The 14,754-nt window shown below is 40.9% G+C and overlaps 1 protein-coding gene across 1 annotated transcript in view; it reads right to left on the reverse strand.

Annotated features, from left to right (window-relative positions):
* zmiz1a (zinc finger, MIZ-type containing 1a) overlaps positions 1-14,754 on the reverse strand; it is a 142,465-nt gene that overhangs the window by 3,996 nt on the left and 123,715 nt on the right. Inside the window, exons 8-24 of the mRNA XM_016511303.1 lie at positions 7,857-7,992; positions 7,159-7,273; positions 6,858-7,075; positions 6,335-6,530; positions 5,954-6,241; positions 5,685-5,867; positions 5,411-5,479; positions 5,117-5,282; positions 4,637-4,778; positions 3,832-4,042; positions 3,492-3,597; positions 2,882-3,042; positions 2,241-2,308; positions 2,072-2,140; positions 1,692-1,942; positions 1,275-1,441; positions 1-111 (exon numbers count right to left, since the gene is read on the reverse strand). Coding sequence (XP_016366789.1) covers positions 1-111; positions 1,275-1,441; positions 1,692-1,942; positions 2,072-2,140; positions 2,241-2,308; positions 2,882-3,042; positions 3,492-3,597; positions 3,832-4,042; positions 4,637-4,778; positions 5,117-5,282; positions 5,411-5,479; positions 5,685-5,867; positions 5,954-6,241; positions 6,335-6,530; positions 6,858-7,075; positions 7,159-7,273; positions 7,857-7,992 — 2,657 coding nt within the window. The remainder of the gene's footprint in view (positions 112-1,274; positions 1,442-1,691; positions 1,943-2,071; positions 2,141-2,240; positions 2,309-2,881; positions 3,043-3,491; positions 3,598-3,831; positions 4,043-4,636; positions 4,779-5,116; positions 5,283-5,410; positions 5,480-5,684; positions 5,868-5,953; positions 6,242-6,334; positions 6,531-6,857; positions 7,076-7,158; positions 7,274-7,856; positions 7,993-14,754) is intronic.

Raw genomic sequence — 14,754 nt, forward strand, 5'->3', positions numbered from 1 at the left:
GGGGCCGGTGTGATGCAATGGCTGAGCTGATTGGCTGTTGGAGTGAGGAATTGCGTGCATGCCTGGCTGCATGGAAGCATGGGATTGATCAGCGCTCACGGGACGGGGCATCTGCGGAGGGAGGAGAGAGGAGCGATGAGTCTATCTGCATAAAGTGGAGCACTCCGACTGAGAGAGCTCGAGTGGCAGCCATAGACAGACAGAAAGCAAGACAGGTGCCATGCAGATGATTCCAGAGCACATACACCTTCATAAAACGAAGATGATTTGCAAAACAATATATTTGACAAATTCATCTACGCAAAACCGAAGTATACTTTGGTCTTAATACTAAGAGGAAAATAGTTCATTTGCATACTTTTGGGCGATTTAGATGTTTTGAGTTTGAAATCAACACATAAAAACAGAGACCTGCAGATTGATTAGTAAGAAGATCATTGCTCACAGCAGGTGTAAAATATGAGACTTTTATTTTGAAACACCTCATGTTAGTATTAAAAGTAATAATGTTATTGGCAGTACTGAACTGGTAAGCCAGCAGGCAAAGTCTGACTGTAATTTTCTCTCAAGTTATTTCTGGAGGTGCATACGTGCTTTGATAGCTGTAGCGGTGAGGCTTTAAAAGGGATGAATTAGGGACCAAACCTCTTAGACAAAGTTTGCCATGCTAAATTTTTCTTTCACAAGCTACAGATTCATCCCTTATTAAGATATTTTAATGCAACCTGAAAGTCAACTGAAAGTCCAGGTAACCAAAACTTAAAAGATTCAAAAAGGTTATAAAGGCATTATAAAATAAATCCATTATGAATTGAGTGGTTTAAACCAAGTCCTGTAAACAGGTGTGATCCCTTTATATAAACAGATTTCATTTTTATTTTATATACATTTTTAAACAATGATCGACATACATACATAACGCACATTACATTTGGTAAACATGGAAGCCCAAACGTGCATGTGATGCTCAAGAACCAATGAGATTTCTTCTAACGCCTGACACACATGTATGTGTGTCGATATCATAAAAAAATGAAAAGTAAATGATGACAATTATGATGACAATGAACTAACCCTTTAAGGCATTAGCCACTTCCTTTTTTTTTTTAAATGCATAATTTTACTCTAGTATCATTGGACCTCAAATTTTTAAGGAGATTGTGGGGGGTCTCTATCTTGGAGTAATTGGTTCCCAATTTTAATACAAAAAAGTAAAACATGTCTCAAACATCAGCTCTTGTTGCTTGGAAACCTACGGGTATGAAGTGATTTACCGAGTCGGGCATGCTGTGGGCGAGAGGCTTGTCGGGGGCCATGAGGCTGTTGGGCACGTCTGGAGGATGTGAGAGCTGGGGTCCGTGCATGAAGTCATTCATGGGAGCTCCGCCACCAGAGTTACTGTGAGAGAAGTCAAAGTTTCCATGGCCCTGGTAACTATTGCCTGATGCACAAAACAGAGAAACGGTAATGAGGAGCGATGACCTCAGAATCGCAGAGACAAAGAGCTAGAGAGGTTTAGACAGCTTGGACGGCAAACCAGCCTGTTAAGAGCTCACAGGCGCAAGTTCTTCTGACTGTTACGATTGAAGGGAAAAAATTAAGCGTACCTAAACAATGAAGCTTGTAAAACGCTAAGGACTGTTTTATGAGACAGACAGAAAGGAAAGAACAGAATCTGATCAGGTGCTGACCTCTACCTTGGCCCCCATATTCGCCATTGTTTCCTCCGAGCTGAGGGGGGAGGGGGATGTAGGGTGAAGGGCCGGGACCCAGCTGGGCGATCATATCCATCACATTAGGCATGATCATTTGACTGGGACTCATGGTTTTAAAACGCTTGACCAGAGGGCCATCTGGGTCCTCCTTTATATGAATGTCTGACTTTATGGCCACCGGCCTCCAACTACACGTAGGGTCGATGGTGACCTCTTCAAACTCCGAACTGCAAGAATGGAACAACATTCATGACTGCGAATAATGGGATGTTTATAATTTAACAATCATATCTTGGGTGCATTTTTACAGGGCACTTACTGAACTGTGTGATCCAACGTTTGAGTGATAAACTTACTTTTGAATCGCATTGAGAATTCCCCACATGTACTGATCCACCTCCAGCCCTTCCAATAATGCTGTTTTACTGGGGACAGACAGAAATATATAAAACACACAGCCAAAAGGAACAGCGCATCACATTTATTTGCCTGCCCAAAACAATTCTTGTGTGGTTTGCCACGTACTTGCATACAGGACATCTCCACGTTCCTCTCTCACAGTTCAGCTGCAGATAGGACTCTAAGTCAAAGCACTGCAACAGAAAATCTAATGTAAATTCAATCAATATATATATATATAGAATTGCAGTAACAGTGGCATAGGATTGTGGGATTTTCGCACAATTTGTTTTGATTCACGCATTTGCCACAAGTTTTGCATTGATGATGTGGGAAATCCCCAAACACATTTATTTACATAATGCAAATGAGTGAGAATCTAAAATTATCATTATGATAATCAGTATTTTTATCGTTTTGTAGTAATAAGTCTAAACATCCTTAAAATGAGGAAAATAACAAGATGATATACATTTTTCCTAATAAGTTTTTCTAGTTTTTCCTAAAAAATGTTTTACACATTTGTCATACAGGTTTTGCTTGTTACAATCATAAACATCAACATTTATTTCAATGACTCTACTTAATTCTCAGGGGGTTATTCAATGAAACATTTTAGGTGTAAGGGGTTTGGCTGACAAACAACAACAACAAAAAAACTTATATCATCTTAATTCTGGAAATGTATCTTTAGATTTTTATCTTTAGATTTCTAGATTTTCTTGGGAAAACAAGAACATGATTAAGAACACTTCAACGATGCATACCTGCACGTGTTTGCAGTCATGTCCCCTAGCAGGGAGCTGGATCCGTCGGAATGTGATTGGACACTTGAGGGACACTTTGATGGCTGTCTGCTCTACTCCATCCTCTCCATTTAGTGTGGCATTCCCAGAGGATGCTGCTACGCTACTGAAGTTTCTTTTAACTGCAGGAAAACAGACAAGAGACATTGCAAAGATTAGGGGTTGATGAAGATGATAATACAGAGTGACAGACATCCACAGATTCCAAAGAATGCAGCATCTACTTACTTTTGGTAATGCAGTGAGTGAGAATCTAAAATTATCATTATGATAATCAGTATTTTTATCGTTTTGTAGTAATAAGTCTAAACATCCTTAAAATGAGGAAAATAACAAGATGATATACATTTTTCCTAATAAGTTTTTCTAGTTTTTCCTAAAAAATGTTTTACACATTTGTCATACAGGTTTTGCTTGTTACAATCATAAACATCAACATTTATTTCAATGACTCTGATAAGGAATTATTATCTTAAATCAGGGTTTCCCAAATTGTTCATGAGGGAACTGTAAGGTTTGTGAGTTGATCATTAATTCAGTCAAGATTCCAAAGAATGCAGCATCTACTTACTTTTGGTAATGCAGTGTTCGGCAGGAAGGAGCCTCTTCTTGAGGAGCCCTTGCAGAACCGATCGCACCGACGGCCTATGGACCAGCTGCAGCACGAACAAGTGCGACTGCAACAAGACCAAACAACAAACCGCTAGCAAGCATCTTCACATCAGAATATCCTTTACATGATACAGTATCTGTACCGTTTAGCTTTCAGACAGGGAAGCATAAAACTGATACCAGCAAATGTAGTGGGAAGGCAGAGATCTGATTTCATATCACGTGCTGTATAACAGCTCCCCGACACGGCCACTAAATGACAGACATACATTATTGAAAGGCAGCGGAGGAATACTCACACAACAGCAGGCTGTGACCGTAATCTGGATGGTGTTTCTCCCTGGCTGACATACATGCTTTAGGTGCAGGGGTTTGTGGGATGTTTTATTGTCGCCCCTCTCAATAGTGAGGGGGGTGGCGTTGACGCTGACTTGGACGGATGCGGGCCAATTGGTGTTCATTTGTCGGTCCTCATGATGATAGCACTTAAACTGCAGCTCCAGATCAGATCTGTTGGACATGACGTGAAGGGTCTAGTGTTAATGGAACGGTCCTCATAACGTTCCAACTCATACTGTAAATAAGATGTTTTGCAGAATGTTCACACTGCTATATTCCATTTAATGAAAGTGAATGGTGACTTTTCATTACAAAAGATCTTACTGACCTCAAACTTTTAAACACAAGTGTATGTTCTGAGGTCATACAATAGCTCTGTGTAAGTAAAAGTCCAAAATGCAATTCTTTATTGAGTGAAAATCCTCACTTCTGTGTAATGTGACTATGTATATATTCAAATCTAGTGGAAAATGTAGCTTCAGAAGACTTGTGACAGACAGTCATGCTTTTGTAGTGCTTTTATGGCAGTCTGTTGTCATTTTTGGAGACTGAGAGCCCTGAATCACCATTCACTTTTATTTGCTCAAAACGAGAAGCATGAACGATCTGCTAAACTTCTCCTTTTGTGTTCCACGTTAGAAAGAAAATCATACAGGTTTGGAAAAACTTGAGAGTGTGTAAATATTAATAATGATAGAAATATCATTAAATATTAAGGATGTCATTGTCAAGAGCATGCGCAGTTTATAGCAGTAGCATGCACACCTCCACATGAGCGTCTGGTGGACGGAGGGGCGCAGATGGAAGACGTGGTTACTGACGGCCAGGTTGTGCTCTAATCTGAAGGGCTCCAGCACCACTCCATCTCTCACTGGGAACGTCAAACGCAGCTCCTCGTTGGGGTTGGCTACAGGAACAAATATTGAGATTAGATGGATTCATAGTCTTCCCATGTAGACCATAGTATCAATGTGTAAGATGCTTTCAAGTTTGGCTTTCACCTCACCTAGTTTCACCCTTTCCCACCGAAGCACATATATTATGAATGAGCTCTGAGTGGATGTGAAAAATGCATGAATCTCAGATAAATGTGCAATGGGACTTTTTTTCTCACTCAGCTGCAGGTGGCGGATCAAAGGGTTCTCAGGGGTTTATTCTGATAGACTGTGACCGAGTTTGTAATACGGACAGAGTGGAGATCAATGCAAGTAACGGTCGTGTGTGGGGTTTCTTTGCGTGACTCACTTAGAGGTGGAGGCAGAGACGTCATGTTTGGCTTCATATCTGGAGGAAACGGGGGCTTGACATCTTGACTGGGCGACATGTACGGCATACTACTTCCTGGGGTCATGGGTGGTGTGGGGTTCCCAGGAACTGGCGAGAGTGGGTAGTTCACCACCTGCCGAGGAGGCTTTAACCAAAGATAGACATGATTACTGAATGGAGTAATTTTAATAAATCTGTACATTTTACCCTGAGTACAAATGGAAGATTACACATAATTGTGTATGAAAATAAAACAATAGTTTCACCACCTACCCCATTTCCTTGATTATACCCATAACCACCTCCAGAGAAATTGTTGTTCTGACCATTAAATGGCTCTTGCTGAAATAGGAAAGAGCACACAGAGTGTAAAGCAAGAAAGCAAGATAGCTGCTATTAATATTTTATTTCTTTTCTTTTACCAACCAAAAGTAAACTTGCCAGTTTAAACTGAATGTGGTCTTTTCCAAAGTGTGAGCCGAATTACACAATTTCCTCAAGAAATTGTGTCTACTAATATTGCAAAGACCAAGCAATATGAATTTACCTTATAGTATTGGCCCATGGCTACCCCAGTAGTGGGGTACTGGCCAGAGCCCTGTTGTCCTGGCATCCTTTGCCCAGGGTAATTGGATGAAGGAAGAGCTCTAGAAGCATTTGGGTTCGGGTACTGCCCTTGCTGGTTGGGAAACTGGCCATTGGGTCCAAACTGCTGGCCTCCATAATTAGGCTGTGAAAAAAACAGTTGGTTCACCAACACAAATGGCCAATACAAAATATCTGCTGAAAGTCTATTTTAGCCATTGGTGGTCTTACCTCTCCTGGATAGGGCCTCTTGGTGCCCTGCATGGGCATGGACTGAGGTCTGGGTCCAGGGTAACCCTGTTGAGGCATCCTTTGGCCGTGGCCACCGAAGGGCATCCCTGGGACTCTGGGCTGGTTCATACCCATTGGCGGGCCACTCATGTTGGAGCTATTCATGCCACCACCCATTCCAGCTGGGTTCATGCCTTCAGCCATGGACGGGGGCCCACGGGGCCCTGGCTGGTTCATGAACTGGTTATTGTAGCCTTGCGTAGGCCCCATCTGGAAAGAGGAGCAGACCTGTGGAGAAGGTCAACGGCAGTTCAGATGAATAAGAGGATTCGTTTAGAAACCCAGGGTAGGGTAAGAAGCCAAAACCAGTGAGGGACCAACCTGGTTGTACTGGTTCATGTCTTTATTGGTCTCTTGCAAGGCTGCCACAGTTGCTGTGGCAGTAGCTGTTGCGGTGGCGGCGGCAGCAGCGACGGCAGCGGCGGCGGCAGCAGCAGCAGGTTGGGTGAAATCAGAGGGCGGTCGTGTATGAGAGGGCATGCCTATGCCACCTGGAGCATTCGGCCCACCTGGGTAACTGAGCAGAAGCAATACACAACACATAAACATCTACATCACAGCTTACACAGTCAAAAAGGTCTATTTATTGGAATAAAACTTGTTGGAAGGCCACATAAATCTTTCCTGGATTTGCACTTGGCACAGCAAGAAGGTGATATCATCCCTTTCAAGAAAAACATCCTTGAACTGAGTATTGGCTGGGCTTTAAAACCATGCATCAAGTATCACTAATGGGAGACTCTTCTATAGCTTATTGAATCTCCCAAAGTGATGCAAAGCAACTTTGTCAAACAACCTCCCATCATCCTGTCTGGAACGGCATCTCTAATGCTTGAAATATTACCTTCCACCAAAGCCTCCTCCTCCCGGGTGCCCTGGACGCCCATACATGCTTTGCTGCATGTAGGCCTGGTTGGATCCCGCTTTGGCTGAAAACTGTTGTTGTTGGCCAGGGAACTGAGGTGAGTTGATCCCTGGGTTGTTGCCTGACATACCCGTCCCTAGTGCATTGCCTCCAGAGTTCATGGGATTGTTAGTATTGGCCATGGGGTTACCCAAGACCTAGATCAAAAGCAACATCTGTTATAAGATCAATGTTATCACTGTTACTGTTTTCATACAGTGACACTATACGTGTGACTCACCTGACTTTGTGATGTATTGGTAACTCCCCATACCGTCGTAACCACCGACAGCGAGCCCGGGGCCTGGTTAGCGCTTTGTTGCCAGGGGACGCTGTCATATGGAAAGGACCCATCACTACAAAACAGTGTTCAAACAGTAATGTGAGATCAGGGGCATCAAACATGTGTTGAGAAAGAGTAAAGTTGACTCCAACACAGCCCGATAAAGAAAAGCTCCCTCTTGACTACAGAACATGAGTTTTTCCATGAAAAAGAAGCTGTAATGTTTGCGAAAGTGGCCAATCACCAGCCCTGGAGCACAAAATGTTCTATAAAACATCACTAAGCTAATGAACTTCCTCAGCATTTTCTCTGGCAATCTATCAGTCTCTATTAACTTCTAGTTGACGTACCTTGATGGTAATGTTACAATATCATGTTTTTATCTGCTGTTGTTTGGAACATTGTGAGAATGAATTTCATCTGCACAGCCTTCAGTGATGTCATGTTTACAGGGCTGTTAACGAAAGCTTGGTCAATGGCTTCTTGGAAAAGCCTCGTCTTCAAGAGACATGCCACATAAAAACAAACAATTCTGTGCTGGATGAGTGCACTAGGAGGAAATTCTGAGAAAGGGGCGAGACTACTGTAAGTTTAACATTGCTTGGAACGGCTCCAGCAAGCGTCGGGTTAGAGCAGAGTTTTGTCTGGGTACTGACCCATGTGAGAGTGAGGGCTTCATGGAGTTCATGGGTGGCTGCAAGGGTACTTTGCCCGGTGGATCACTCTGACGATTCTTCTGATGCCGCAACAAGAGCAGCCGTCCCAGCTCCTCGCACCAGGACGACAGGAGAGCTGGAGAGAAAGAGACAGACAAAGAGGAAAAGAGATCAGGAAGGATCTTTGGCACAGAGACAAATCACCTGTTGGCTATCTTGCTTATTTTATCTTCAGATTGCTATTTAGAAGCAGCAAAACTCACTGCCAAGTATTAGCACATCTTTCCTTAACACGTTGACAATTTCAGGTGTCATTTATGTTTGAATGTCAGTATTTTTTACAGTTCAAATCTAACCTTAAGTGTAAGCAGTGATGATAGTGATGCCAGTGTTGCAATAGTGTTGTAATAGTGTTGCAAAATCTTAATCAGTTCATGTCTTTACCACTAGAGGTCACTACAATAACAAGCATGCTTGGGATCCTCTATAATAGCTTGTCAGTATGCTTCTCATAGGATCATATGCTTTTCATCTGCAGTGTACTTTAAGCAGTGATACTACCACAGAAGACCTGTCTTCTCCTCTCGTGAAGGGAGGATGACGGAGGACGGGGAGAGAAAGAGCGAGAAATGGGAGATGAGAATCAGTGCTGAGGACAGTGAATCATGCCAGTGATGTGTCCTGGCAGCACTTTACTCCTGAGAGGGGTGACAAAACGAGCCTCTCGCCATGGTGATGGAGTCGGTTCGGGATGGCAGCAGCTGGCATGTGGCCAGATCCTGGTCTAATCGATTCTACACGCCGCACACGGCTGAAACGCGAGTGCTGCATTTAAGTGCTCTTCATACAAACGGTCCTTATACTATCCAAGTGACACTATTTAGATAAATACTCACTACTAGCTGAGTCATTCTATGACAAGAGTACCATTTGTGTCCACAACATCTGATAAAGTGCACTAAACACAAACAACTGCTATGAAGTGTTTTAACTTCAAAATTGGGTTCAAATTTGTAGCACTGAAACATATATACATATATAAATCCAGGTTATTTAACTAATCACATTACTTATTTACTTTAAAATAATCATCATAATCAAATAATCATTCTCAAGTTAGTTCTACTCATTATTTCCAGAATGAATCTTTTTACATGCTTGACAAGATTAACATTTGACAAATACCCCATATTCAACTAATTACATAAACTAGAAAAAAGTAAACAAAATTTAGAAAAAAAATTCTGATAATATTAACACTTTTTAAAAATGTTCCACCTCATCACATTTCCAATGTCACATGTTCGGAACCCCACAAAATAATAATTTAACTTGAGGTGGCACAATGCAATTTATTAGCACTTAAAGACATTCTTTGTCTGGCAGAATATTTAAAGTCATACAGCAATGTACTTTAAAAATCGCCTTTCCAACATGAAAAAGGTGCCTGTTTCATAGAATGACTCAGAGCTGCCCACAGAGAACAAGGAAGAAAAAATATTCTCCCAAAAACTGTATCACACGCTGACAGAACAAGAACAAAAGCCAGGAACTGTTTCAGTAGTGCTGCACCTCTAGTCTTCCTTTGCCATCAAACAGATTGTGCAAGGGACCTTATAAAATATTCTCTTTCCCCTAAGACGAGTTCATACATGGAACAATACCCCTCTTTCTTCTCTAAATCTACTTCACAGACAGTAGATGAGTAAAAAAAAAACCTGCTACGGCTATTTGAACAGAGAGGGTGGTGTCAAGAGTCCAGAATGTCTCTCTCAGAGTCTGGTGCAGAGAGACAGACGTCTGTCTTGGCTCTTTCCTCTCTAAATCGATCAGCCAGTAATGACTATGAAGACTGCTCAGCTGTCTCCTGCGCTTTTATTGCTGGGGGAACGTAAACCAGCACACACGCTCCTGAAAAACACACACCTCAGTCTTATTTACCACAGTCTGCACTTTAGGGATAGTTTACACAAAAATCATTTACTCACCCTCATGTCATTCCAAACTTTCATATATAGAAAATGCACAAATGAGAAGTAAGGATTTATTTCGATCAGTTCCTCACACAAAGTTGTTGTATGGAACAGTTTTTGATACTTTATGGTGATTTTTGTCATTTTTTGAGTTGGACAGGCCCTGGTTGGCATTTTTGTTTGGAAAAGGGCTGCGACCTAACATCATTTTTTGTGGTTTAAGGAAGATAGAAGGTCAAAGAGGTTTGGAACCACAGGAGGATTGAAGTAATGGAGCGGAATTTTCATTCATATTGTGCGACATTAGTCATTTAATGCCTGTATTAATAACCATTTCAGAATAAAATTCATGGACCCTTAATGCATTACAGAATCTGAACTGGAGTTCTTCCAAGAAACAGCTTTAAGTTATTCAATATCCCAGCGGCACCTGACGCACTTTCCCTTCCAAGTTCAAACACACAATTACAGTGAGAAAATAGCGTTTGTGTAAATATATCAAAGGGGTCTGTTTCAGAGAGAACGCTTCTCACCTCTCTGCGACAGGCGTGAAAGCCGTCCCAGCAGGATTGGAGCGGGAGGCTGGAATCACCCACCTACTTCAATGAGAATTATTCTACCCTGCCATTACAGAGAGCTTATCGGCCAGCTAAATCACTACCTCTGCATGCTGGCAACTGCTATTTTCTCACAAAAGACCAACTTAGAGCTCATAGGACAGGTTACAGCCAGACACCGCCTGCCAATTTTCAACTGTTGTTCCCCGCCTAGCATGCCTCCCACATGTAACAAAGACTAGAGCTCTCCTGCCTGCAATTCAACCAGTAAACTCACAGAAAAACAACCTAATCAAATCAACACGGCACCTTCCGGCAGCGCACCATATCCCTCTCACTTTGCTGAATACAGCTACACCATTTCTCCTGCAAACATCATCGCCTCCAACACTACCCACGGGGCCGTGTTGTCATATTAATGCGTAACGTTTACTGTAACGCGATCTCTCTCATCAATAGGGATGCACTGATTTTTGGTCCAATATTTAGCTCATTTACTCTTGAAATGCTCCAGTAACAGAACAGATATCATTGAGCGTACATACAATATATTTAGCATAAACCCTGCCACACAAAGAAGCACCGGCAGCAGAACAAAATGTCTCAAGATTGGAGGAATTTCAAGACAAATGACATCTAATTAATCTGCAGTAGTCACGCCTGCATAGAACTCCTGTTGTGCAAGTAGACAACTGCGCAAGCGCAGAGGAACAGAGGAGCTTTCTTAGAATTATTTGACTTAAAGTGGACAAAATCATGCATGTTTTATTATTTATTATGTTTTTTTTTTTGCTGTTGTTAAACAGTCATGCTGTCCTTACATCCCACTGTATTTTACAGCATTACCAAATAGCAGCAGAGAGGACCACAACTAAAGTTTCTCTAACAAATGATGATCATGAATCCTTACTCACCAGTAAATCGGCATTAATCACATTTCTCTTTCATTCCCTGTATTAAAACGCCTCTCTCAGTCTCCGTTTTTCTTTCATCTGCCTCCCTTCCCTCATTTAGTTCTGCTCGCATTGCCAGACACCTGCTCCAGAAAGGGTTGTGTTGAGTGTTAAGTTGGCAGTAGGCTACTGTAGCTCTGTGGCAATGGGCATTTCGGTGGCATGGCTGTGTGTTGGGTCTATGTCAGCGGGCATTATGGTGGCAGGGCTGGCTCACAGCGGTGTGCACCAGGCAGTGATCCCAGCAGGAAGAGACGAGTACCAACACAGAGCATAGCTCTCACAAAGCCATGCCAGACGATAAAACTGAGGTTTGCTTACACCAGCCAGACTCTAATACAGTCTGAGACTTAGCATACTTAGTGTGCCATTTATCACAACACAGCAGCTTCAAAAACGGTTGTTAAACACAGTGTAAGAAATCATTTCAGGGTGAGAACAAAGACATTAACAGTGTTTACAAATCAGTGTACAGTGTCATATTGTGTCATCATAAAACAGTTAAAATGTTAATATAAATACATACTTTTTTGAAGAAAAGGTGGGCGGTGCTTCCAGTGTTACTGTTAACAAAAACTAAAAATTAGTCAAACATTTTTGTTAATGTAGTTAATAAAAACACAACCAGGAAAACTGACTCAAATTAACTAAACTAAAACAAAAATGATCACAAATGTTTTTAATATATGGTATATTCTAAAACTTGACACCCACTTTTAAAATTCAGTAACATTAAACATTTTTAGATGATATCAGATATATTTTTAGATAACATCAGTATATTTTAGTGCCAAAGTTAGTGCATTAACTTTGGCACTAAAATACTAAAACTAAAATAACTAAATAAAAAAGTACAAATAAAAGTAACAATTATAAAATTAAAGCTAAATAACTAAACTGTAAAGCCAAATTAAAAATAAAACAGAGTAAAAATTACATTAAAAAACTACAATAAAACAAAACCCTCTTTAAAATCCCTCCATCCCTCCATATCCCTAAATATGATCAATAATAATTTAAAGGGGTCATATGATGCGATTTCATTTTTTCCTTTGTCACTCTTAAAAAGACAGCACTCCAAAGTAGCAGACAGCAACATTTGCTAACACTGTAAGATCCATGCAATCCATACAAGCTCTGTGACTCATATTAGCCATGTTCTGCCGTTTCTAAAGGTGCCAGACTGCAGCAGAAACCATCTTACTGAGGGGACAACAGCCTGTGGCTCTACAGACTTCTGGCAAAACAGACCAGAGAGACAGACACTACACAAACCAACCCCCCTCCCTGTCTGCTCTTTGTCTAGAGAAGAGGCTCTCCAAGCAGGTTTAGTGGGCTTTGAATAACTGACCAGGGTAAATCCCCAAATGATCCAGTATGTAGGGAATCCAGGTCACCCTCGGTTACCCAAATCGCTTCTGAAGCAGCCCCAAGAATGTTTGCCTGTCACTCCTTCTTCAGGTTGGCCGCTTCGTCTCTGCCAGCACCCCTTCTCGGCCAAATTCTCGGTTTTACTGGCTTCAATGCCTAATTGTGAGCTTTTTGATTATGATGTTGCTAATAAAAGGTAGATGCCAGTAAAAGGTGGTTTGAACAAGGGAGTTGAGCTAAAATCAAGTAGAAACTTAACTGTTTAATCAAAGGCTTTGTTCCAAAAATCTATTGAGCTGCCATGCTGCCCTACTACCTACACAGGCAGCATCCTAAATGAAATGGGACCTCATAATTGACTGATTTAAGAAATCTACATAGACAACACACCTATATAAATATCACTCTGCTATTGATTCCAATTGAGGTTAATGTTAGCATGTTGCTAAACTAAAACACCAATATATATGATCATACACAGCAAACACAAATGTTGTCTTAAGTTTTTTTTTTTTTTTTTTCATACCATTTTAATCGATAAACTTCACTCCTGGAACTTAAGCTCACTTGCAGTCAACTTTTCTTTGATTTCATCCACCATCTTGGATTTTTTTTTTCAGAGCTTGTAACAATGCATTTAAGTATTACTTTCTTGGTAAAGGATGCACGTTTGGCTCAAATTTGGCAAAAAAATAAATAAAAAATTGGTATCTTGGAAGACAAAACATGCTTTAAATGATGCTTTAAACCCACAATGCTTCAAAATGCTAGGTAGGCAGTTCACTAGGCTTTGGAACAAGGGTAATGCTTTAAACAAAGATAAACGTGATTTTCTGCCAAAGGCCAAACTTCACTAAAAGAATAACACAATCTATGTCTCATCCACTTCTTATTCACAGAATACGTTGGAATTTTGACTAGTGCAGCTTTGGAAAGTGGGAAGATTTCAAACCTCACGAGGACATCTAGAACATGAAATGTGGCTGGAATTCATAACACAAGCCATATTTTCAAATGTCCTCAGAGACCTTTTTTCTCAATTTGTGAATCCGTGAGAGTCTCAGACCGATGCCACAGTGAATTGGCAGACATGTTGACTGACCTTCCTGGACCACTTAGTGAAAATACTCAACCCTGCTTGTCCACATGGCCATACTGTGTCTGCCCTTCATCCTCACCTCACTAAGATCATCACAGCACCTTACCTGACCTCTAAAACCAACCAAAGAGAAATCCAACAGCAGATGCTGGCCATGGGCAATAGAGACCACTGTAGAAACTGTTAAAAGCTGTTTTTATTGAAAACTATAAAATGACAAACTAGCTTTTATGCAAAGCTTTCAAGTCATTCATGCAATGAAAAAAACTAAACAGAAAATGATTATGAATTTAGTTCAAGTTGCGGATAACCAGTTTATTTGAAAATAATGGTTTCCTCAGCCTAATTTTTACGAATTCCTCCTCAAATGTATCCATCCTAAATACTTCAATCTCTTAATGCAGGTCTTTTCCAGTGAGTGTAAGCAGCTTAAAGGAGAATGTCCCAACAGCCTTCATAGAGATTTGTGTAATACCGCCACACACACACCAGAAAAATGCAGGTTTGTGAAGGGAATACAAGAAAAGACTAGAAAAACACAAGCTAATAACGGTGTATACAAGGAAACATCATGCCAGAGCCAAAATTCTCACAGTTAAAACATATTTTAGATTTTTTTTTTTTATGTTTTAACTATGCTTTATGTTTATCCATACTTAACTGACTAATAGGCATGTATGTGTTATTTTTGCAAAAGTTCACAAAGTTCAACACATTCCAATTACATGTTCGTTTATTAAAGCTGCAGTCCGTAACTTTTTTGTGTTCAAAATGTACAAAATGTATATAATAAGTGAGTACACCATATAAATCCATTTTCCAAACCATGTTTTTGGCCTGTCCTGAATCACTACGGTACACCTATAATAAGTGTTTATATTCAGACTATTTTAGATTGGTTCGGGTAGGTACCGCTGCGGAGTAGCCCGGTACCTGCGTGATTCA

Source organism: Sinocyclocheilus rhinocerous, unplaced genomic scaffold (genome assembly GCF_001515625.1).
Source record: "Sinocyclocheilus rhinocerous isolate Xijiao unplaced genomic scaffold, SAMN03320098_v1.1 scaffold1243, whole genome shotgun sequence".
Taxonomy (NCBI): domain Eukaryota; kingdom Metazoa; phylum Chordata; class Actinopteri; order Cypriniformes; family Cyprinidae; genus Sinocyclocheilus; species Sinocyclocheilus rhinocerous.